Raw genomic sequence first — 23989 nt, forward strand, 5'->3', positions numbered from 1 at the left:
GAATTGCGTCAGTGTAGGTAGGAACATTATAAAATTACAGAAAGGTATTGAATTGCTAGTGAAGGCATAGTATAAAAAGATTAAAATGGTTCATGGAAGCAACACATATAATTGAGATCAGGGCAGTCAGTGTAAAGTCAGTCTGAACAGACTCAGAAGAACTCAATAACGCAATAGCAGCAGCTGTCAGCGAGGTGAGATGCCAGCGAGCTTGCGTGCTGGAGTAACCGTGGTAACGGGTTGGTGTAACTCACCAGGACGCAGTACTCCACGTCGTCTCCAAGCAGACCCGTGTCGTTCAGGGTGTACTTGGCCTTCTTCACTCTGGCGTCTACTGGACCCTTCTCTGTCTGATGCTTGATGGCCCTGAACAGCTTGTACAGGGGTTCCCCTGCTGAGTCCTGACGACCACACACAGAGACACAGTACAATCAGAACCCTCTGGCAATCTACTTTGACCTTGGCCATGCTGTAGCTCAAATATAAAGGCTATGAAATGTCAACAGAATATTGCTTCTCTTAACTCAGGTAGGCTCCTTGAACACATGCATGCACATACACACCGTTACGGAAAGATAACATGAAGTGTTCCAAAAACACATGTTTTCATGGGATCGCGTGATCTTATGTGAAGTTAACATGATAACGTGACAACATGTAAAGCAACATGTGATAACATGAAACTACAGGTAAAAACGTGATCATGTAAAGTGTTCCAAAATCCCGTTTTCACATGATTTCACGTGACATCGTGATTTTTCTGTAATGGCACACATAAATGTGCCAAACGTCCTTTCAAATACGCTTTAACAACGTACGTGACATATCAAAAACATACAGAATCAAAGAGTGTCATATCATCACCTTGAGGAACTGGTAAAGACAGATGGACATCCAGTTACACAGCATCCTCTCCACCACTGTCTCTGACCTACAGAAGACAAAACACAGGAGTGACTGACACATCTCAACATACTGTCTCTGACCTACAGAAGACAAAACACAGGAGTGACTGACACATCTCAATATACTGTCTCTGACCTACAGAAGACAAAACACAGGAGTGACTGACACATATCAACATACTGTCTCTGACCTACAGAAGACAAAACACAGGAGTGACTGACACATCTCAACATACTGTCTCTGACCTACAGAAGACAAAACACAGGAGTGACTGACATCTCAACATACTGTCTCTGACCTGCAGAAGACAAAACACAGGAGTGACTGACACATCTCAACATACTGTCTCTGACCTACAGTTCAAAACACAGGAGTGACTGACACATCTCAACATACTGTCTCTGACCTAAGACAAAACACAGGAGTGACTGACACATCTCAACATACGGTCTCTGAACTACAGAAGACAAAACACAGGAGTGACTGACACATATCAACATACCGTCTCTGACCTACAGAAGACAAAACACAGGAGTGACTGACACATCTCAACATGCTGTCTCTGACCTACAGAAGACAAAACACAGGAGTGACTGACACATATCAACATACTATCTCTGACCTACAGAAGACAAAACACAGGAGTGACTGACACATCTCAACATACGGTCTCTGACCTACAGAAGACAAAACACAGGAGTGACTGACACATATCAACATACTGTCTCTGACCTACAGAAGACAAAACACAGGAGTGACTGACACATATCAACATACTGTCTCTGACCTACAGAAGACAAAACACAGGAGTGACTGACACATCTCAATATACTGTTTCTGACCTACAGAAGACAAAAAACAGGAATGACTGACACATCTCAACATACTGTCTCTGACCTACAGAAGACAAAACACAGGAGTGACTGACACATCTCAACATACTGTCTCTGACCTACAGAAGACAAAACACCGGAGTGACTGACACATCTCAACATACTGTCTCTGACCTACAGAAGACAAAACACAGGAGTGACTAACACATCAACATACTGTCTCTGACCTAAAGTTCAAAACACAGGAGTGACTGACACATCTCACAATACTAATACAAAATTTAGCATGAACTACTGTAGAACTCCTCTCCATTCACAGTGCCCATTGTTAGGCATTAGCACATCCAACTAACAGTCATGTGTATCTGGATGTTAGGATAATGGACTAATTCACATAATGAGCTCCTCTATAGGGAATAATTACACACATTTTACTGTAGAACAGCCAGTCGAACACTGCTGAGCACAGTTGACAGTTCACATTACACAACCACTCAGTGGGAATAAACAACTGAGCTCTGTTCGGGAACCTGTCTCTACTGTGGACTGGAGATAGCCTAAAATACCAGAGTCACTTTAAGAGTGGGAGACATTGAGAAGACACAGGTTAGTTAGAGTAATGGATTACAGCCACAATCTGCACCGAGCTAAAGGCTAGAGCCTCCACTTTCAAGGAGCAGGACACTAATCTGGACGCTTATAAGAAAATCCGTTATGCCCTCAGACGAACCATCAAACAGCCAAAGCGTCAACATAGGACTAAGATTGAATCCTACTACACCGGCTCCGATGCTCGTCGGATGTGGCAGGGCTTGCAAACTATTATGGTCTACAAAGGGAAACGCAGCCACGAGCTGCCTAGTGACGCGAGTCTACCAGACGGGCTAAATGCCTTTTATGCTCGCTTCGAGGCAAGCAACTCTGAAGCATGCATGAGAGCACCAGCTGTTCTGGACAACTGAGTGATCACGCTCTCCGTAGCCAATGTGAGCAAGATCTTTAAACAGGTCAACATTCACAAGGCCGTGGGCCCAGATGGATTACCAGGGCGTGTACTCAGAGCAAGCGCGGACCAACTGGCAAGCGTCTTCACTGACATGTTCAACCTCTCCCTGACCGAGTCTGTAATACCTATATGTTTCAAGCAGACCACCATAGTCCATATGCCCAAGAACGCCAAGGAAAGCTGTCTAAATGACTACTGCCCCGTAGCACCCACGTCGGTAGCCATGAAGTGCTTTGAAAGGTTGGTCATGGCTCACATCAACACCATCATCCCGGAAACCCTACACCCACTCCAATTTGCATACCATCCCAACAGATCCATAGATGACGCAATCTCAAATGCACTCCACACTACCCTTTCCCACCTGGACAAAAGGAACACTTATGTGAGAATGCTGTTCATTGACTACAGCTCAGCTCATCACTAAGCTAAGGACCGTGGGACTAAACACTTCCCTCTACAAAAAGATCCTGGACTTCCTGACGGGCCGCCCCCAGGTGATAAGGGTAGGCAACAACACATCTGCCACGCTGATCCTCAACACAGGGGCCCCTCAGGGATGCATGCCTCAGGGGTGCCTCCTCCTGTACTCCCTGTTCACCCACGACTGTGTGGCCAAGCACTACTCTAACACCATATTCCCCCTCAGGAGACTAAAAAGGTTTGCATGGGTCCTCAGATCCTCAAAAAGTTCAACAGCTGCACCATCGAGAGCATCCTGACTAATTGCATCATTGCCTGGAATGGTAACTGCTCGGCATCTGACCGTAAAGCGATACAGAGGGTAGTGCGTACGGCACAGTACGTACGGCCCAAAAAATTGTGAAAGACTCCAGTTATCCAAGTCATACTGTTCTCTCTGCTACCGCATGGCAAGTGGTACCGGAGCGCGAAGTCTAGGTCCAAAAGGCTCCTTAACAGCTTCTACCCCCAAGCCATAAGACTGCTGAACAATTAATCAAATGTCTACCCGGACTATTTACATTGACCTCCCCCCTTTTTTTCTTACACTGCTGCTACTCGCTGTTTATTATCTATGCATAGCCACTTTACCCATACATGTACAATACCGATCAAAAGTTTTAGAGAACCTACTCATTCAATGGTTAATAATAATTTTTTACTATTTTCTACATTGTAGAATAATAATGAAGCTATCAAAACTATGAAATAATACATATGGAATCATGTAGTAACCAAAAATGTGTTAAACAAATCTAAATATATTTTATATTTGAGATTCTTCAAGTAGCCACGCTTTGCCTTGATAACAGCTTTGCACACTCTTGGTATTCTCTCAACCAGCTTCATGAGGTAGTCACCTGGAATGCATTTCATTTAACAGGTGTGACTTGTTAAAAGTTAATTTGTAGAATTTCTTTCCTTCTTAATGCGTTTGAGCCAATCAGTTGTGTTGTGACAAGGTAGGGAGCGTATACAGAAGATAGTAAAAGACCAAGTCCATATTATTGCAAGAACAGCTCAAATAAGCAAAGAGAAATGACAGTCCATCATTATTTTAAGACATGAAGGTCAGTCAATCCGGAATATTTCAAGAACTTTGAAAGTTTCTTCTAGTGCAAAACCATGAAGCGCTATGATGAAACTGGCTCTAATGAGGACCGACCACAGGAAAGGAAGACCCAGAGTTACCTCTGCTGCAGAGGATAAGTTCATTAGCGTTCCCAGCCTCAGAAATTGCAGCCCAAATAAATGCTTCACAGAGTTCAAGTAACAGACAGATCTCAACATCAACTGTTCAGAGGAGACTGTATGAATCAGGCCTTCATGGTCGAATTGCTGCAAAAAAACTAAAGGACACCAATAAGAAGAAGAGACTTGCTTGGGCCAAGAAACACAAGCAATGGCAGTGGAAATTTGTCCTTTGGTCTGGAATCCAAATTGGAGATTTTTGGTTCCAACCGCTGTGTCTTTGTGAGACGCTGTGTGGGTGAACAGATGATCTCTGCATGTGTATTTCCCACCGTAAAGCATGGAGGAGGAGGTGTGATGGTGTGGGGGTGCTTTGCTTGTGACACTGTCTGTGATTTATTTAGAATTCAAGCCACAACTAACCAGCATGGCTACCACAGCATTCTGCAGCGATACGCCATCTCATCTGGTTTGGGCTTAGTGGGACTATCATTTGTTTTTCAACAGAACAATGACCCAACACACCTCCAAGGCTGTGTAAGGGCTATTTGACCAAGAAGGAGAGTGATGAAGTGCTGCATGGCCTCCACAATCACCTGACCTCAACCCAATTGAGATGGTTTGGGATGAGTTGGACCGCAGAGTGAAGGAAAAGCAGCCAACAAGTGCTCAGCATATCTGGGAACTCCTTCAAGACTGTTGGAAAAGCATTCCTCATGAAGCTGGTGAAGCTGGGAGAATGCCAAGAGTGTGCAAACCTGTCATCAAGGCAAATGTTGGCTATTTGAAGAATCTCAAATATAAAATATATTTTGGTTTGTTTAACACTTTTTTGGTTACTACATGATTCCATGTGTTATTTCATAGTTTTGATGTCTTCACTATTATTCTACAATGTAGAAAATAAAGAAAAACCCTTGAATGAGTAGGTGTTCTAAAACTTTTGACCGGTCGTGTACATATTACCTCAATTAACCTGTACCCCCTCACAACCTGTACCACCCCACAACCTGTATATAGCCTTGTTATTGTTATTTTATTTTGTTGCTTTTTTAAAACTTTCGTTAATTTAGTAAATATTTTCTTAACTCTATTTTTCTTAAAACTGCCTTGTTGGTTAAGGGCTTGTAAGTAAGCATTTCATGGTAAAGTCTACACCTGTTGTATACCTATCTTGATCTAAGATAGGTAGAGCTACCAGAACTAAATCTAAGATAGGTAGAATTTCCAGAACTAAATCTAAGATAGGTAGAGCTACCAGAACTAAATCTAAGATAGGTAGAGCTACCAGAACTAAATCTAAGATAGGTAGAGCTAGCAGAACTAAATCTAAGATAGGTAGAGCTACCAGAACTAAATCTAAGATAGGTAGAGCTACCAGAACTAAATCTAAGATAGGTAGAGCTACCAGAACTAAATCTAAGATAGGTAGAGCTACCAGAACTAAATCTAAGATAGGTAGAGCTAGCAGAACTAAATCTAAGATAGGTAGAGCTACCAGAACTAAATCTAAGATAGGTAGAGCTACCAGAACTAAATCTAAGATAGGTAGAGCTAGCAGAACTAAATCTAAGATAGGTAGAACTAACAGAACTACTATGAGGAATGGTAGCTACTGTAAGTGACAGCGGTTGGTGGTCCCGACCTGCGCAGCATGAGTTTGGGGTTCTTGCTGTCGACATAGTTCCCCATGAGTTCCAGCAGCAGGGTCCTCATGATGTCCGTGTAGTACTCCAGCTTCCCATGCAAAGCCACCGTTAGCAGGGATGCAAAGTACACCTTGGCCCGGGCGTTGAAGTCTGGACGTCCTTCCAAGGTCTTGATGAACTACACACAGTGGAGTTTAACAGAATATGCAGTTAATGGTAATCCAGTTAACATAAATGGGGATAAATCTTTAACTGTAAACAATGAAAGGGAGATTGCAATAATCTGAAATAGCCATCTCTCCATGTCTCCTTTACTTCTTCTGCCCTAATATGAAGGAATTGGACTGGTACAAGCCTCAAACATATCCAACAGGTAACCAACACAGCTTTCACCTTTTCTCGGTTTTAGATGAAGGAAAGGAGACAAAAGAGCCAGCCATAGATGCACCATTACAAAGACAGTTAAATGGTCTGAAGGGGCTTTACATTGATGAGGAAGGTCTTGGAGTTGAGCAGGTTAGAGAACTGGTTGAGGGCCTGGCCCACGATGGCCTTCCGTGCCTCAGGGATGTCCAGCTTGCCCGTGATCATCACATCGTTGGCCCCGTCCTTGGAAGGCAGGAAGAAGACGCGGTCCGTGTAGGTCTTATAGTCCAGGAAGGGGATTCGCCCCTCGCTCAGTTCGTTGGTATGGTCCTCCATCTCTATCATCAGGTCTGTGAAGGCAAAGGAGAAATGTCTGAGTACCTTGCACATGTTCTCATCCTGAGACTTTTAAGCAACACAAACATAAACTACCATATTCATTACTTTAAATCACATCTTGATGAAGATACATAGATGTATGGATGTGTAGATGAAGTATATAATATGAGGTTTAATGAAGTGTAATGAAGACCCTTGGTGGCCTTAGACAGTTCTGCTTGACAGCTGTGGTTATGATGTAGTACCTGTGAACTCTTTCTTGCAGCGATCTCGTACACTCTCCTCCAGATTCTCCAGCTGGTGTTTCACCTTCTCATACTCTCTTTCAGCCTGTTGGCTCTTCCTCCTGTGCACACAACACAATCATTAACATGGGCAGAGCAATGAACAGAGACAAAAACCGACACCAACACGAACACAAACTCATGTAACATTGTACATTTTTGTGTATTGCGCACCATTCGGCTGGCTTGGATCCCTTGACACCATATGAAGTTGTCACCCCCACATCCATGGAGAAAGGTGGTATGGTGTACTGTCCTGTATGTTGGTAATGGAGAAAGGTGGTATGGTGTAACTGTCCTGTATGTTGGTTATCTAGCCTAAACGTGGTACTATATGGTGTACCTGTCCTGTATGTTGGTCATGGAGAAAGGCGGTATGGTGTAACTGTCCTGTATTCTGGTTATGTAGCCGTGAGGTGGCATGGTGTAACTGTCCAGTATTCTGGTTATCTAGCCTAAAGGTGGTATGGTGTAACTGTCCTGTATTCTGGTTATCTAGCCTAAAGGTGGTATGGTGTAACTGTCCTGTATTCTGGTTATCTAGCCTTAAGGTGGTATGGTGTAACTGTCCTGTATTCTGGTTATCTAGCCTAAAGGTGGCATGGTGTAACTGTCCTGTATTCTGGTTATCTAGCCTAAAGGTGGCATGGTGTACCTGTCCTGTATTCTGGTTATCTAGCCTAAAGGTGGTATGGTGTAACTGTCCAGTATTCTGGTTATCTAGCCTTAAGGTGGTATGGTGTAACTGTCCTGTATTCTGGTTATCTAGCCTAAAGGTGGTATGGTGTAACTGTCCTGTATTCTGGTTATCTAGCCTAAAGGTGGTATGGTGTAACTGTCCAGTATTCTGGTTATCTAGCCTTAAGGTGGTATGGTGTAACTGTCCTGTATTCTGGTTATCTAGCCTAAAGGTGGCATGGTGTAACTGTCCTGTATTCTGGTTATCTAGCCTAAAGGTGGCATGGTGTACCTGTCCTGTATTCTGGTTATCTAGCCTAAAGGTGGTATGGTGTAACTGTCCAGTATTCTGGTTATCTAGCCTTAAGGTGGTATGGTGTAACTGTCCTGTATTCTGGTTATGTAGCCTTAAGGTGGTATGGTGTAACTGTCCTGTATTCTGGTTATCTAGCCTAAAGGTGGCATGGTGTAACTGTCCTGTATTCTGGTTATCTAGCCTAAAGGTGGTATGGTGTAACTGTCCAGTATTCTGGTTATCTAGCCTAAAGGTGGCATGGTGTACCTGTCCTGTATTCTGGTTATCTAGCCTAAAGGTGGTATGGTGTAACTGTCCTGTATTCTGGTTATCTAGCCTAAAGGTGGCATGGTGTAACTGTCCTGTATTCTGGTTATCTAGCCTAAAGGTGGCATGGTGTAACTGTCCTGTATTCTGGTTATCTAGCCTTAAGGTGGTATGGTGCAACTGTCCTGTATTCTGGTTATGTAGCCTAAAGGTGGTATGGTGTAACTGTCCTGTATTCTGGTTATCTAGCCTAAAGGTGGCATGGTGTAACTGTCCTGTATTCTGGTTATCTAGCCTAAAGGTGGCATGGTGTACCTGTCCTGTATTCTGGTTATCTAGCCTAAAGGTGGCATGGTGTAACTGTCCTGTATTCTGGTTATCTAGCCTAAAGGTGGCATGGTGTAACTGTCCAGTATTCTGGTTATCTAGCCTAAAGGTGGCATGGTGTACCTGTCCTGTATTCTGGTTATCTAGCCTAAAGGTGGCATGGTGTAACTGTCCTGTATTCTGGTTATGTAGCCTAAAGGTGGTATGGCGTAACTGTCCTGTATTCTGGTTATCTAGCCTTAAGGTGGTATGGCGTAACTGTCCTGTATTCTGGTTATCTAGCCTAAAGGTGGTATGGCGTAACTGTCCTGTATTCTGGTTATCTAGCCTAAAGGTGGTATGGCGTAACTGTCCTGTATTCTGGTTATCTAGCCTAAAGGTGGCATGGCGTAACTGTCCTGTATTCTGGTTATCTAGCCTTAAGGTGGTATGGCGTAACTGTCCTGTATTCTGGTTATGTAGCCTAAAGGTGGTATGGCGTAACTGTCCTGTATTCTGGTTATCTAGCCTAAAGGTGGCATGGCGTAACTTGTCCTGTATTCTGGTTATCTAGCCTAAAGGTGGCATGGCGTAACTGTCCTGTATTCTGGTTATCTAGCCTTAAGGTGGTATGGCGTAACTGTCCTGTATTCTGGTTATGTAGCCTAAAGGTGGTATGGCGTAACTGTCCTGTATTCTGGTTATCTAGCCTAAAGGTGGCATGGTGTACTTGTCCTGTATTCTGGTTATCTAGCCTAAAGGTGGCATGGTGTAACTGTCCTGTATTCTGGTTATCTAGCCTTAAGGTGGTATGGTGTAACTGTCCTGTATTCTGATTATCTAGCCTAAAGGTGGTATGGTGTAACTGTCCTGTATTCTGGTTATGTAGCCTAAAGGTGGTATGGTGTAACTGTCCTGTATTCTGGTTATCTAGCCTAAAGGTGGTATGGTGTAACTGTCCTGTATTCTGGTTATCTAGCCTTAAGGTGGTATGGTGTAACTGTCCTGTATTCTGGTTATCTAGCCTTAAGGTGGTATGGTGTAACTGTCCTGTATTCTGGTTATCTAGCCTAAAGGTGGTATGGTGTAACTGTCCTGTATTCTGGTTATCTAGCCTAAAGGTGGTATGGTGTAACTGTCCTGTATTCTGGTTATCTAGCCTTAAGGTGGTATGGTGTAACTGTCCTGTATTCTGGTTATCTAGCCTAAAGGTGGTATGGTGTAACTGTCCTGTATTATGGTTATCTAGCCTTAAGGTGGTATGGTGTAGCTGTCCTGTATTCTGGTTATCTAGCCTTAAGGTGGTATGGTGTAACTGTCCTGTATTCTGGTTATCTAGCCTAAAGGTGGTATGGTGTAACTGTCCTGTATTCTGGTTATCTAGCCTTAAGGTGGTATGGTGTAACTGTCCTGTATTCTGGTTATCTAGCCTAAAGGTGGTATGGTGTAACTGTCCTGTATTATGGTTATCTAGCCTTAAGGTGGTATGGTGTAGCTGTCCTGTATTCTGGTTATCTAGCCTTAAGGTGGTATGGTGTAACTGTCCTGTATTCTGGTTATCTAGCCTAAAGGTGGTATGGTGTAACTGTCCTGTATTCTGGTTATCTAGCCTTAAGGTGGTATGGTGTAACTGTCCTGTATTCTGGTTATCTAGCCTAAAGGTGGTATGGTGTAACTGTCCTGTATTCTGGTTATCTAGCCTTAAGGTGGTATGGCGTAACTGTCCTGTATTCTGGTTATCTAGCCTAAAGGTGGTATGGCGTAACTGTCCTGTATCCTGGTTATCTAGCCTAAAGGTGGCATGGCGTAACTGTCCTGTATCCTGGTTATCTAGCCTAAAGGTGGAATGGCGTAACTGTCCTGTATTCTGGTTATCTAGCCTTAAGGTGGTATGGCGTAACTGTCCTGTATTCTGGTTATGTAGCCTAAAGGTGGTATGGCGTAACTGTCCTGTATTCTGGTTATCTAGCCTAAAGGTGGCATGGTGTACTTGTCCTGTATTCTGGTTATCTAGCCTAAAGGTGGCATGGTGTAACTGTCCTGTATTCTGGTTATCTAGCCTAAAGGTGGCATGGTGTAACTGTCCTGTATTCTGGTTATCTAGCCTTAAGGTGGTATGGTGTAACTGTCCTGTATTCTGGTTATCTAGCCTAAAGGTGGTATGGTGTAACTGTCCTGTATTCTGGTTATCTAGCCTTAAGGTGGTATGGTGTAACTGTCCTGTATTCTGGTTATCTAGCCTAAAGGTGGTATGGTGTAACTGTCCAGTATTCTGGTTATCTAGCCTAAAGGTGGCATGGTGTAACTGTCCTGTATTCTGGTTATCTAGCCTAAAGGTGGTATGGTGTAACTGTCCTGTATTCTGGTTATCTAGCCTAAAGGTGGTATGGTGTAACTGTCCTGTATTCTGGTTATCTAGCCTAAAGGTGGTATGGTGTAACTGTCCAGTATTCTGGTTATCTAGCCTAAAGTTGGTATGGTGTAACTGTCCTGTATTCTGGTTATCTAGCCTAAAGGTGGTATGGTGTAACTGTCCTGTATTCTGGTTATCTAGCCTAAAGGTGGTATGGTGTAACTGTCCTGTATTCTGGTTATCTAGCCTAAAGGTGGTATGGTGTAACTGTCCTGTATTCTGGTTATCTAGCCTAAAGGTGGTATGGTGTAACTGTCCTGTATTCTGGTTATCTAGCCTAAAGGTGGTATGGTGTAACTGTCCTGTATTCTGGTTATCTAGCCTTAAGGTGGTATGGTGTAACTGTCCTGTATTCTGGTTATCTAGCCTAAAGGTGGTATGGTGTAACTGTCCTGTATTCTGGTTATCTAGCCTAAAGGTGGTATGGTGTAACTGTCCTGTATTCTGGTTATCTAGCCTAAAGGTGGTATGGTGTAACTGTCCTGTATTCTGGTTATCTAGCCTAAAGGTGGTATAGTGTAACTGTCCTGTATTCTGGTTATCTAGCCTAAAGGTGGTATGGTGTAACTGTCCTGTATTCTGGTTATCTAGCCTAAAGGTGGTATGGTGTAACTGTCCTGTATTCTGGTTATGTAGCCTAAAGGTGGTATGGTGTAACTGTCCTGTATTCTGGTTATGTAGCCTAAAGGTGGTATGGTGTAACTGTCCTGTATTCTGGTTATGTAGCCTAAAGGTGGTATGGTGTAACTGTCCTGTATTCTGGTTATGTAGCCTAAAGGTGGTATGGTGTAACTGTCCTGTATTCTGGTTATCTAGCCTAAAGGTGGTATGGTGTAACTGTCCTGTATTCTGGTTATCTAGCCTAAAGGTGGTATGGTGTAACTGTCCTGTATTCTGGTTATCTAGCCTACCTGTAGCAGTAGACGGAGACGAGGATGATGAGCAGCATGGGGATGATGACAGCAGGGATGATGATGAAGAGAGGAACCTCATTATTGCTCTCGTAGTGCACAGAGCCCACCACCCACTCGCCATTCCCAAACTTAATCTGGAACACACACAGGTAGCAGCAGGAGCGTTATTATTACCAAAACTGTAGATAGAAGAATGCCTTCAAACCAATTTTGGCAACTGTTAACATTAAGGTGCCCTGACAAGTTACTCTGGATCTATTTTGGCAAGCAGATTTCAATTACTCATCTTTAGGAAACTACAGATAAGTTAAAAGATAGCAAAGACAGATCCATGCATGTGTGTGTGTGTGTGTGTGTGTGTGTGTGTGTGTGTGTGTGTGTGTGTGTGTGTGTGTGTGTGTGTGTGTGTGTGTGTGTGTCTGTGTGTTTGTGTATTCTCACCAGCAGGTCCAATGGGTCGGAGCTGGTGTCTCTGCGTCTGCGGTGGCGTTTGGAGCGGGCCTGGGGCTGGCTAGACGGGGGATCCAAGAAAAGCTTGTCATCCTGGAGGGCGTTGACATAGCACGGGACATCCCCCACAAACGCCTGGGCCTCTTTGGCTGTCATGGCTTTTTCGAAACCTCGGCCCTGGAGGTGGAACATGGTAAGGAATTATTGGACGTACTGTAGGTAACAACATACTGTAACTATGAGTCAGGAGGAACCGGAAAAAACTCAAGGCCCTAGTTGTAGCCTGTAACTAGGTCAGGAAAATTCCTGGGCCTAAACATAACATTGTACATTTATGGACCCTATCAGCCTCTAATACTCACAGTGACGACAATGATGGAGGTCTCGGTGATGATCTTCTTGGTGAGGGGGTCGAAGGCGGGGTCAGGGTGGTAGTCGAAGGGCTTGAGCTCCCTCCCCCAGTTGTCCAGCTGGATGAAGGTCCTGAACAAATGGGACTCAGAAGACCTGTTGACGGCCGGGGTCAGGAACTGGATTACCGTGTTGTTCTTACTCAGAGACTCCTGGAGGTACTGGGGGAGCAGGAGGGGAGGAGGAGGAGGTCTTTATTACGTAAGCTTTATCATCCACCAATTTCTGGGGCCCCATGTCCCTGTAAGTACATGGCCCCAAGTCCCTGCCACCTAAGGAGATAGAGAGGAACAGAGCTGCCTAACCACATAATCCACTGGAACCTTAATTCCCATATTAAATTTAGCCTCTAAATGAAATTAATAAAATCGTTGCTTATCCTGCCCAAGGCATCAGGGGCAGGAGTCCGCATCTGCAAGGCCACTACAGCAGCTCTGGGGACACTGTGTGACATTAAGTCCCCTCTGCAAGGCCACTACAGCAGCTCTGGGGACACTGTGTGACATTAAGTCCTCTCTGCAAGGCCACTACAGCAGCTCTGGTGGCACTGTGTGACATTAAGTCCTCTCTGCATGGCCACTACAGCAGCTCTGGGGACACTGTGTGACATTAAGTCCTCTCTGCAAGGCTACTACAGCAGCTCTGGGGACACTGTGTGACATGAAGTCCTCTCTGCAAGGCCACTACAGCAGCTCTGGGGACACTGTGTGACATTAAGTCCTCTCTGCAAGGCCACTACAGCAGCTCTGGGGACACTGTGTGACATTAAGTCCTCTCTGCAAGGATACTACAGCAGCTCTGGGGGCACTGTGTGACATTAAGTCCTCTCTGCAAGGCCACTACAGCAGCTCTGGGGACACTGTGTGACATTAAGTCCTCTCTGCAAGGCCACTACAGCAGCTCTGGGGACACTGTGTGACATGAAGTCCTTTCTGCAAGGCTACTACAGCAGCTCTGGGGGCACTGTGTGACATTAAGTCCTCTCTGCAAGGCCACTACAGCAGCTCTGGGGACACTGTGTGACATTAAGTCCTCTCTGCAAGGCCACTACAGCAGCTCTGGGGACACTGTGTGACATTAAGTCCTCTCTGCAAGGCCACTACAGCAACTCTGGGGGCACTGTGTGACATTAAGTCCTCTCTGCAAGGCCACTACAGCAGCTCTGGGGACACTGTGTGACAAAAAAAAACTGGATTGATTATTTCTGGATGAATCTGAGCTTTTTCTGCGTCAATCTTCCAGGATAGTTATGAAGAGTCCATAACAGTCCATATGTGGTTGAGATAAAGGGATGGTTTAGGCTTTTAGGTTTAGGGCTGAGAGACAGAGACAGAAACATAGACAGACAGTGTATAGAGCCCGAGAGAGAGAAACTGTATATTTTTGGAGTTAAGGTCTGATGTTATTGAGTTGGCAGCACAGTATGTCACAGCTTACCAAATGGTAAGGAAGGAAACATATTATTTTGTATTTTCTCCCTGTATTATAAGTAATAGACAATATAAGTGCACCAGTCATTATATTTATTTGTTATATATTTATATTTCATTAGTTTTATATCTACTATTCTTATTGTTCTCACTGTTGATTTCATATTTTGTATACAGTGCATCTGGGAAAAGTATTCAGACCCCTTGGCTTTTTCTACATTTTGTTATGTTACAGCCTTATTCTAAATTGTATTAAATTTAAAAAAAATATGCATCAATCTACACACAATACCCCATAATGACAAAGCGAAAAACAGGTTTTTAGATTTTTTTTAAAACATTTATTAAAAATGTAAAATGGAAATAAGGAAGTCTTCAAACCCTTTGCTATGAGACTCGAAATTGAGATCAGGTGCATCCTGTTTCCATTGATCATCCTTGAGATGTTTCTACAACTTGATTGGAGTCCACCAGTTGTAAATTCAATTAATTGGACATGATTTGGAAAGGCACGCACCTGACTATATTAGGTCCCACAGTTAACAGAGCAAAAACCAAGACATGAGTTCGAAGGAATTGTCCGTAGAGCTGTCCGTAGATCAAGGAAAGAGTACCAAAAAAAGTCTGCAGCATTGAAGGTCCCCAAGAACACCGTGGCCTCCATCATTCTTAAATGGAAGAAGTTAGGAACCACCAAGACTCTACCTAGAGCTGGCCGCCCGGCCAAACTGAGCAAATGGGGGAGAAGGGGCTTGGTCAGGGAGGTGACCAAAAACCCGATGGTCACTCTGACAGAGCCCTAGAGTTCCTCTGTGGAGATGGGAGAACCTTTAAGAAGGAAACCCTCTCTGCAGCACTCCACCAATCATGCCTTTACGGTAGAGTGGCCAGACGGAAGCCACTCCTCATTAAAATTCACATGACAGCCCGTTTGGAGTTTGCCAAAAGGCACCTAAATTACTCTCAGACTATGAGAAACAAGATTCTCTGGTCTGATAAAATTGAACTATTTGGCTTGAATGCTAAGCGTCACGTCTGGAGAAAACCTGGCACCATCCCTACGGTGAAGCATGGTGGTGACAGCATCATGCTGTAGGGATGTTTTTCAGCGACATGAACTGTGAGACTAGTCAGGATCGAGGGAAAGATGAACGGAGCAAAGTACAGAGAGATCCTTGAGGAAAACCTGCTCCAGAGAGCTCAGGAACTCAGACTGGGGCAAAGGTTTACTTTCCAACAGGACGACCCTAAGCACACAGCCAAGACAACGCAGGAGGGGCTTCGGGACAAGTCTCTGAATGTCCTTGAGGGGCCCGCCCGAGCCCAGATTTGAACCCAATCTAACATCTCTGGAGAGACCTGAAAATAGCTGTGCAGCGATGCTCCCCATCCAACCTGACAGAGCTTGAGAGGATCTGCAGAGAAGAATGGGAGAAAATCACCAAATAAAGGTGTGCCAAGCTTGTGGTGTCATACCCAAGAAGACTTGAGGGTGTAATTGCTGCCAAAGGTGCTTCAACAAGGGTCAGTAAAGGGTCTGAATACTTATGTAAATGTGATATTTCGTATTTTATTTTTAAATAAATGTGCAAACATTTCTAAAAACCTATTTTTGTTTTGTCATTATGGGGTAGTGTGTGTAGATTGATGAGGGGGAAAAACAATTTAATACATTTTAGAATAAGGCTGTAAAATAACAAAAAGTGGAAAAAGTCAAGGGGTCTGAATACTTTCTGAAAGCACTGTATGTATCACTTCGCTTTGATAACATTGACCTTGTCCTTCATGCCAATTAAGCACATTGAATATCAATATGAGAGCGAGAGCGAGGCAAAGAGAGAGAAGCAGAGAGAGAAAGAGAGAGAGACAGAGAGAGAAAGAGGCATCGAGAGAGAGAGACAGAGAGAGGCAGAGAAAGAGAGTCCATACCTCAGTAGGAGTTATGCCAGCCCACTTGTCAGCCGAGGCCTGGACCCTCATGATGGCGTTCTGAATTAGGTCAAACCCAGATCCAGTCACCACGATGGTCCTCCCACCACTGAAACAACATCACCATCACAAAGGGACAAAAGGTATGGTTTTAACCCATGGCGGGGCTCACATTCACATTTCATCTACAGAAGAGATATCACATTTAAGCTACCAACTGGTATCTGGAGAGGAAGCCAGGTGTGTTGGAAATTGAATGCCATTAAACTAGACTCTAGGGTAAACTTTATTGTGTTTCGACAGGTGGCATCATTCTAACCCGGCGCTTCTCAGTGCAGACGGAGTTGACGTGCTATCTGATGTGAGACAATGTGGAAGCCTCGAGAATTGCCTCTTGTCTCGAGGACTGGGACTCACCACACAAAGCTTCCCTTGGGGTGATGGTCCAGGATAGTGGGGTTCTCCCAGAACTGGAAGGCTGTGGGGACGGCTGTGGTGGTGCTCTTCCCATACTTTACTGTCACCGTGAGCAGGTCAGAGGGAACCTTATCCGCCCTGTACTCTCCCATCCTGCAGGTGATGGCTGCACCAAACGTCTCCCTGCAGACAAGGACACAGTCAGCCAGCGACACAGACCGCTCAGCACTAGGGGTCAACCGGGGTCACGGTGCACAGGAGACTAACATGCCAGTACAGGGCTTTCTGTAGTCAATACAGGGCTTTCTTATTAAAGAAAATCATGCCCATATTTGAATGCAACTCCCAACCCTAACCTGCTTGATAGTTCTGTATTCACTTTAGCTTACAACACTTTTTCTTTTGCACGTTGTCATGCCAAAGAATTGGCTGAAAGCCAACACATACAGATCTAAAGACCAGACAAGCGCAACCCTTCTTGACACTGGTTCCCTTCCCAGGATGCAACAGTACTTACACAGTGCACACCACCCCCCCAACGGTGACGGAAATGTCCTCCCTGGTGGCTGTGTCTAGGTTGAAGCCAGAGATGGTGATGAGCGTCCCCCCAGCCTTGGAGCCGTTGGCGGGGTGCACCGAGCGGGCGATGGGGTCCTGGAGGATCAGGTAGTAAAAAACACTCATCATATTCTTGTCTCATCTCTTCCCCCACAAGGCTTTCAAAATGCACACACACCCACACACTTCGCATTTCCTTCAATTTGCTGAGTAAACAGTTAGGGGGGGCGGTCCCCTGTGGGGAAGCATTAGCCGTGCAAGATATAAAAAAGGCAGTGAAATTGCTCCAATGTACCCTGTTAAGGCACCAGAGGAAATTGAGTCGCCGTATAGCACCTTGTTAAACTATAATACACAAATCAATTTAATCTTATCGTACTGGGCATTATCTGCCAGTGTGGCATTACCAGAATAGTTCATTCAACAGAACATTCATGTATTTTATTTGGATATTACACTTAAACGACATGCCCTTCATGCAGGCCGATAAGAAGCTCTGTAATACAGTGTCTGTATAGCTGTGAAATTGAATGGTGATAGCAGAACCAAATCATGTAAAAGCATTTTCCACTTCACGAGTCTGCCCTCTCATCCTGAAGTGAAGGAGTGCAGTAGGTTTGTTACCCGGTATGTGAAGAAAGCAGATGACGTTCCTCTCTTCCCTCCCTCTACCTCCACCTCCACCTGGCCCCAGTTTTTATTCAGGGGATCCAAGGGCCCGATCTCACACACCACGCTGTAAAACAGAGAGACAGGGGGGAAGACTTAGATATTATATTTAGACATTCTAGATTACATTTCAGATTGAAATCTACTGTTGAGTGGACCGTCTCCATCAACGCCTGTGAGAAGGGGACAGCGGGGACTGGGTTGCCAGTGTATGTTACCTGGTGGAGACTGCGTATTTGTTCTCCTGATGTATACAGGGGACCCCCACCACACTGATGGCCTTGATGTCCTCCTTGTGGATGCCCAGGTTGGAGCCCTTGATGGTGACAGAGATGCCCCCCCTCACGGGCCCGTAGCGAGGGATGATCTGGGAGGGGGATTGGGGAACAGATTTAATATGACAGGCTTTTAGATTTGCACTACCGTACAGCTTTTAGATGACAGTGTATAGAGTGGCTTACAGAGTAGCACCAGGAAATAAGCCACAAACACATGCAGAATGTGAAAAGACTGCGTTCAGGACTGCAGCTAGTCCAGTCTTTAGAAAATGAGCATTGATCAGAGGTACCTCTTTAAATAGCAAATAACCAGTCTGGTAACTGATCCAGTTGTCAGTAGCAGTCAATGAAGTGATCATTAACATGCCTAGTCAGTCAGTGATAATCAAAAGTCGATATTGTTGCAGGTTCAAAGATAAGTCATTAGTATATAGTTAGGAGACAACTACTGTACTGTGGGTGTTACTCACGTCAGTGATGTGTGGGTCAGGGCACTCTGTACCCTGGTCATTAGTATATAGTTAGGAGACAACTACTGTACTGTGGGTGCTACTCACGTCAGTGATGTGTGGGTCAGGGCACTCTGTACCCTGGTCATTAGTATATAGTTAGGAGACAACTACTGTACTGTGGGTGCTACTCACGTCAGTGATGTGTGGGTCAGGGCACTCTGTACCCTGGTCATTAGTATATAGTTAGGAGACAACTACTGTACTGTGGGTGCTACTCACGTCAGTGATGTGTGGGTCAGGGCACTCTGTACCCTGGTCATTAGTATATAGTTAGGAGACAACTACTGTACTGTGGGTGCTACTCACGTCAGTGATGTGTGGGTCAGGGCACTCTGTACCCTGGTCATTAGTATATAGTTAGGAGACAACTACTGTACTGTGGGTGCTACTCACGTCAGTGATGTGTGGGTCAGGGCACTCTGTACCCTGGTCCTTAGTATATAGTTAGGAGACAACTACTGTACTGTGGGTGTTACTCACGTCAGTGATGTGTGGGTCAGGGCACTCTGTACCCTGGTCCTTAGTATATAGTTAGGAGACAACTACTGTACTGTGGGTGTTACTCACGTCAGTGATGTGTGGGTCAGGGCACTCTGTACCCTGGTCATTAGTACACAGCTTCTCATAGACGCACGACTTCCTTTTGACACACCACACACAGCTGTACTTAGGGTCAGCGTTCTTACACAGGCTGCAGTCCTCACGGCCCAGCGAGCAGCTATATAGGGTCACTGTGAAGGAAGATAATAGGGACGCCTTGGAATGTCAAGACTATTCTGTCATTTCATTTACATGACACTGGATCATCGATAGTACAAGGTCTGATATGATGTTTGACCAATTCACTTAGACGATTGCAAAAAGTATTGTGTTAAATGTGTCAATGTATTAATTTATCACTTTGCCAAATAAGACTTCCCCAGTTGTCATTTATGTCCACATGGTCCTTTGGAACGTTGTCAACAGAGTTGCAAAAAGATGCACCATTTACCATTCAGCGTGCTGTCTATTTTCTTGCCCGACTGTTTGTCCTTCACGTAGAACAGAACGTTGGTCTCCTGTGACTTATCGAAGGAAAACTAGAAACGGAGAATATAATGAATTATTAATACAGTTTGTGAAAGAAGTGATTAATGTCTTCACATTTCCAAAACGTGCCAGATAAAAGTTCTCATTTTACATTTAAGTAATTTAGCAGACACTCTTATCCAGAGCGACTTACAGGAACAATTAGGGTTAAGTACCTTGCTCAAGAGCATATCGACAAATTAGTCACCTAGTATGCTCCAGGACTCGAACCAGCGACCTTTCAGTTACTGGCCACTCTTAACCACTAGGCTACCTGCCGCCCCATACACACTTTGGCAGCCATTCAAAAAATAGCTGAATAAATCAATGTATGAAAATAATGTGGCTGGATGCTGGTACCCACCGCTCTATAGTGCTTCTAAGATGTTTTAAAATCACACAAAATCCACAGTTTGAGGATGTTAAAATAACATTGGGATTGTTTTCCATGAGGGGGTGCTATAATATCAAACTGACACAAACCAGGTAACGTAAACAAACAATACAATATCATGACCCAGCAACACATGATCAACCCTTTACACCTTTTAGAAGTGGTGAAAGCTACAATTGACAGGTGTGGTGCAATAAGAAGCACTGACATACGTTAAAACCGTTGAAGCTGTAGAAGGGCCCATCTTCAGACCTGACGTCCTCCTCCATGTTTCTCATCAGCTCTGTGCCGATGGTGAACACCCGGTCCTAGGGAAAAAGCAGAGGAGCAGAGAGTTAACAAACTTCATACATGAGCAGTTATCAAGGCCTCATCAACGATACTATAGTCTGATTCATAATTAACTAGCGCCTACGGTTCTTTGAATTGTTTGATAACAGCTATAAAGCTATATAACTGCTATATAAGACATGATCTTTTTTCCAGTACCTGGTAAACATCCAGGTTGATGCCCTCGAAGCCGATGGTGGTTTTGAACCCCACAGGAATGAGCACAGGATCAGGGTTCTCGAACTGGGGACATCTTGCCCCCTGAACACAGATGGAAATACTACATTTTGAGCATTTGCATTTATGCCTTTAGTTTTTCGACGGACAAACTGTCATCCAGACGGATCATTTATCAGTTGGCATGCATCTGCTGACTTACAAACTGATATTCCATACAAAAACACTTATGACATTGACTCTTAGCATACATGCAATGTATATTAGGCCTGTTTAGTGGAGCACCTAGCTACCTGTCTGTGTTTGATGATTTGAGGGCCCAACACAGTGTCGTCCTTGTCCTGGCAGGTGTGGTCCTGGGTGTTCCACTGGCAGCCCCATGGGCTGGCCACACACGACAAACACCTGAGATATACACACACACACACACACACACACACACACACACACACACACACACACACACACACACACACACACACACACACACACACACACACACACACACACACACACACACACACACACACACACACACACACACACACACACACACACAGCAGGGAGGCAATCTCTTTTTAAAACATGTAAATCCATGATAGTACTCCTGTAACAGTAGAACCTATATTGTTGATGGTAAATATATATCTGTAACCTGATAAACAAAGCCCATTTATCACACACTTCCTCCTGAAAAAACAGCCCTCGAAGCAGCAAAAGAGAAAACACATATACGTATGAGATCGACTTTCATTTTTTGATTAATGAAAAGGAAACTGAAGCAATTTCCTCTGGCTGGTAATAAAAAAGGGAAAAATGCAAGAGGTGCATTCAATCCCAGTATCATTCATGCATCACACAAAATTTACACACAGAAACCTTTCTCTCATTTGTGCACATGCAGCTATTCATTTCCATCAAGGTTGTAGGCACTAAAACCCAGTGAGTCTGGTCAATGGGAGAGTACAGAGAGTGGGAGAGTACTGGGTTTCAATGAGAGAGTACAGTGCAGTAGGAGAGTACAGAGAGTGGGAGAGTACTGTGTTTCAATGAGAGAGTACAGTGCAGTAGGAGAGTACAGAGTACAGTAGGAAAGTACGGTCCAGAGAGTACAGTAGGAGAGTACAGTAGGAAAGTACGGTCCAGAGAGTACAGTAGGAGAGTACAGTAGGAAAGTACGGTCCAGAGAGTACAGTAGGAGAGTACAGTAGGAAAGTACGGTCCAGAGAGTACAGTAGGAGAGTACAATAGGAAAGTACGGTCCAGAGAGTACAGTAGGAGAGTACAGTAGGAAAGTACGGTCCAGAGAGTACAGTCCAGAGAGTACAGTCCAGAGAGTACAGTCCAGAGAGTACAGTAGGAAAGTACGGTCCAGAGAGTACAGTCCAGAGAGTACAGTCCAGAGAGTACAGTAGGAAAGTACGGTCCAGAGAGTACAGTAGGAGAGTACAGTAGGAAAGTACGGTCCAGAGAGTACAGTAGGAGAGTACAGTAGGAAAGTACGGTCCAGAGAGTACAGTCCAGAGAGTACAGTAGGAAAGTACGGTCCAGAGAGTACAGTCCAGAGAGTACAGTGGGAGAGTACAGTAGGAAAGTACGGTCCAGAGAGTACAGTCCAGAGAGTACAGTAGGAGAGTACAGTCCAGAGAGTACAGTCCAGAGAGTACAGTAGGAGAGTACAGTAGGAAAGTACGGTCCAGAGAGTACAGTCCAGAGAGTACAGTAGGAAAGTACGGTCCAGAGAGTACAGTCCAGAGAGTACAGTCCAGAGAGTACAGTCCAGAGAGTACAGTAGTAGAGTACAGTCCAGAGAGTACAGTCCAGAGAGTACAGTCCAGAGAGTACAGTCCAGAGAGTACAGTAGGAGAGTACAGTCCAGAGAGTACAGTAGGAGAGTACAGTATGAGAGTACAGTAGGAGAGTACAGCCCAGAAAGTACAGTAGGAGAGTACAGTCCAGAGAGTACAGTATTAGAGTACAGTCCAGAGAGTACAGTCCAGAGAGTACAGTAGGAGAGTACAGTCCAGAGAGTACAGTCCAGAGAGTACAGTAGGAGAGTACAGTCCAGAGAGTACAATAGGAGAGTACAGTCCAGAGAGTACAGTAGGAGAGTACAGTCCAGAGAGTACAGTAGGAGAGTACAGTCCAGAGAGTACAGTAGTAGAGTACAGTCCAGAGAGTACAGTCCAGAGAGTACAGTCCAGAGAGTACAGTCCAGAGAGTACAGTAGGAGAGTACAGTCCAGAGAGTACAGTAGGAGAGTACAGCCCAGAAAGTACAGTAGGAGAGTACAGTCCAGAGAGTACAGTATTAGAGTACAGTCCAGAGAGTACAGTCCAGAGAGTACAGTAGTAGAGTACAGTCCAGAGAGTACAGTAGGAGAGTACAGTCCAGAGAGTACAGTCCAGAGAGTACAGTAGGAGAGTACAGTCCAGAGAGTACAATAGGAGAGTACAGTCCAGAGAGTACAGTAGGAGAGTACAGTCCAGAGAGTACAGTAGGAGAGTACAGTCCAGAGAGTACAGTAGGAGAGTACAGTCCAGAGAGTACAGTCCAGAGAGTACAGCCCAGAAAGTACAGTAGGAGAGTACAGTCGGAGAGTACATTCCAGAGAGTACAGTAGGAGAGTACAGTCCAGAGAGTACAGTAGGAGAGTACAGTCCAGAGAGTACAGTAGGAGAGTACAGTCCAGAGAGTACAGTAGGAGAGTACAGTCCAGAGTACAGCCCAGAAAGTACAGTAGGAGAGTACAGTCGGAGAGTACAGTCCAGAGAGTACAGTAGGAGAGTACAGTCCAGAGAGTACAGTGGGAGAGTACAATCCAGAGAGTACAGTAGGAGAGTACCGTCCAGAGAGTACAGTCCAGAGAGTACAGTAGGAGAGTACAGTTCAGAGAGTACAGCCCAGAAAGTACAGTAGGAGAGTACAGTCCAGAGAGTACAGTAGGAGAGTACCGTTCAGAGAGTACAGTCCAGAGAGTACAGTAGGAGAGTACAGTCCAGAGAGTACAGTCCAGAGAGTACAGTCCAGAGAGTACAGTCCAGAGAGTACAGTCCAGAGAGTACAGTCCAGAGAGTACATTACAGAGAGTACATTACAGAGAGTACAGTACAGTAGGAGGGCTAGTTAACTCACGGTGTGCTCTCTGCTTTCCTCACAGTGGCTGAACAGTTGTAGAAATTGAACTCCCTGGTGGCCAGCTCCACCGACTCGTTCACAAAGATTTTAATGGGCACCGCCACGAAATCTACAGGCACAGAGAGGAACAGGGTGAATGAGTGTCATTGTGATTGGTGACGATACAGGTTGTAGTGAATGTAACATATACAAAAAACAGCCTTCAAGGTCAATGAAACAAAGCAATAGAGTAGGGCCAGGAGTTTTTTCTTGACCACCTGTCCTGACCAGGAACAACTCTGGGCTTTAAGAAGCTACAGCCTATAATTAGAGCTCAGAG

At 44.7% G+C, this 23989-nt stretch overlaps 1 protein-coding gene across 4 annotated transcripts in view; it reads right to left on the bottom strand.

The window, feature by feature from the left end:
* LOC129855195 (plexin-B2-like) overlaps positions 1-23989 on the bottom strand; it is a 201902-nt gene that overhangs the window by 12064 nt on the left and 165849 nt on the right. For all 4 annotated transcript variants that reach the window (XM_055922609.1, XM_055922607.1, XM_055922610.1 and 1 more), the window contains 19 exons: positions 23668-23779; positions 20826-20937; positions 20515-20616; positions 20238-20333; positions 19555-19642; positions 19131-19294; positions 17992-18140; positions 17729-17840; positions 17064-17200; positions 16547-16729; positions 16130-16238; positions 12722-12931; positions 12351-12536; positions 11907-12043; positions 6998-7098; positions 6534-6763; positions 6044-6225; positions 865-931; positions 255-401 (listed from right to left, as the gene is read on the bottom strand). In XM_055922609.1, coding sequence (XP_055778584.1) covers positions 255-401; positions 865-931; positions 6044-6225; positions 6534-6763; positions 6998-7098; positions 11907-12043; positions 12351-12536; positions 12722-12931; positions 16130-16238; positions 16547-16729; positions 17064-17200; positions 17729-17840; positions 17992-18140; positions 19131-19294; positions 19555-19642; positions 20238-20333; positions 20515-20616; positions 20826-20937; positions 23668-23779 — 2624 coding nt within the window. The remainder of the gene's footprint in view (positions 1-254; positions 402-864; positions 932-6043; positions 6226-6533; positions 6764-6997; positions 7099-11906; positions 12044-12350; positions 12537-12721; positions 12932-16129; positions 16239-16546; positions 16730-17063; positions 17201-17728; positions 17841-17991; positions 18141-19130; positions 19295-19554; positions 19643-20237; positions 20334-20514; positions 20617-20825; positions 20938-23667; positions 23780-23989) is intronic.

The sequence above is a fragment of the Salvelinus fontinalis genome, chromosome 5 (assembly GCF_029448725.1).
Source record: "Salvelinus fontinalis isolate EN_2023a chromosome 5, ASM2944872v1, whole genome shotgun sequence".
NCBI classification, from domain to species: domain Eukaryota; kingdom Metazoa; phylum Chordata; class Actinopteri; order Salmoniformes; family Salmonidae; genus Salvelinus; species Salvelinus fontinalis.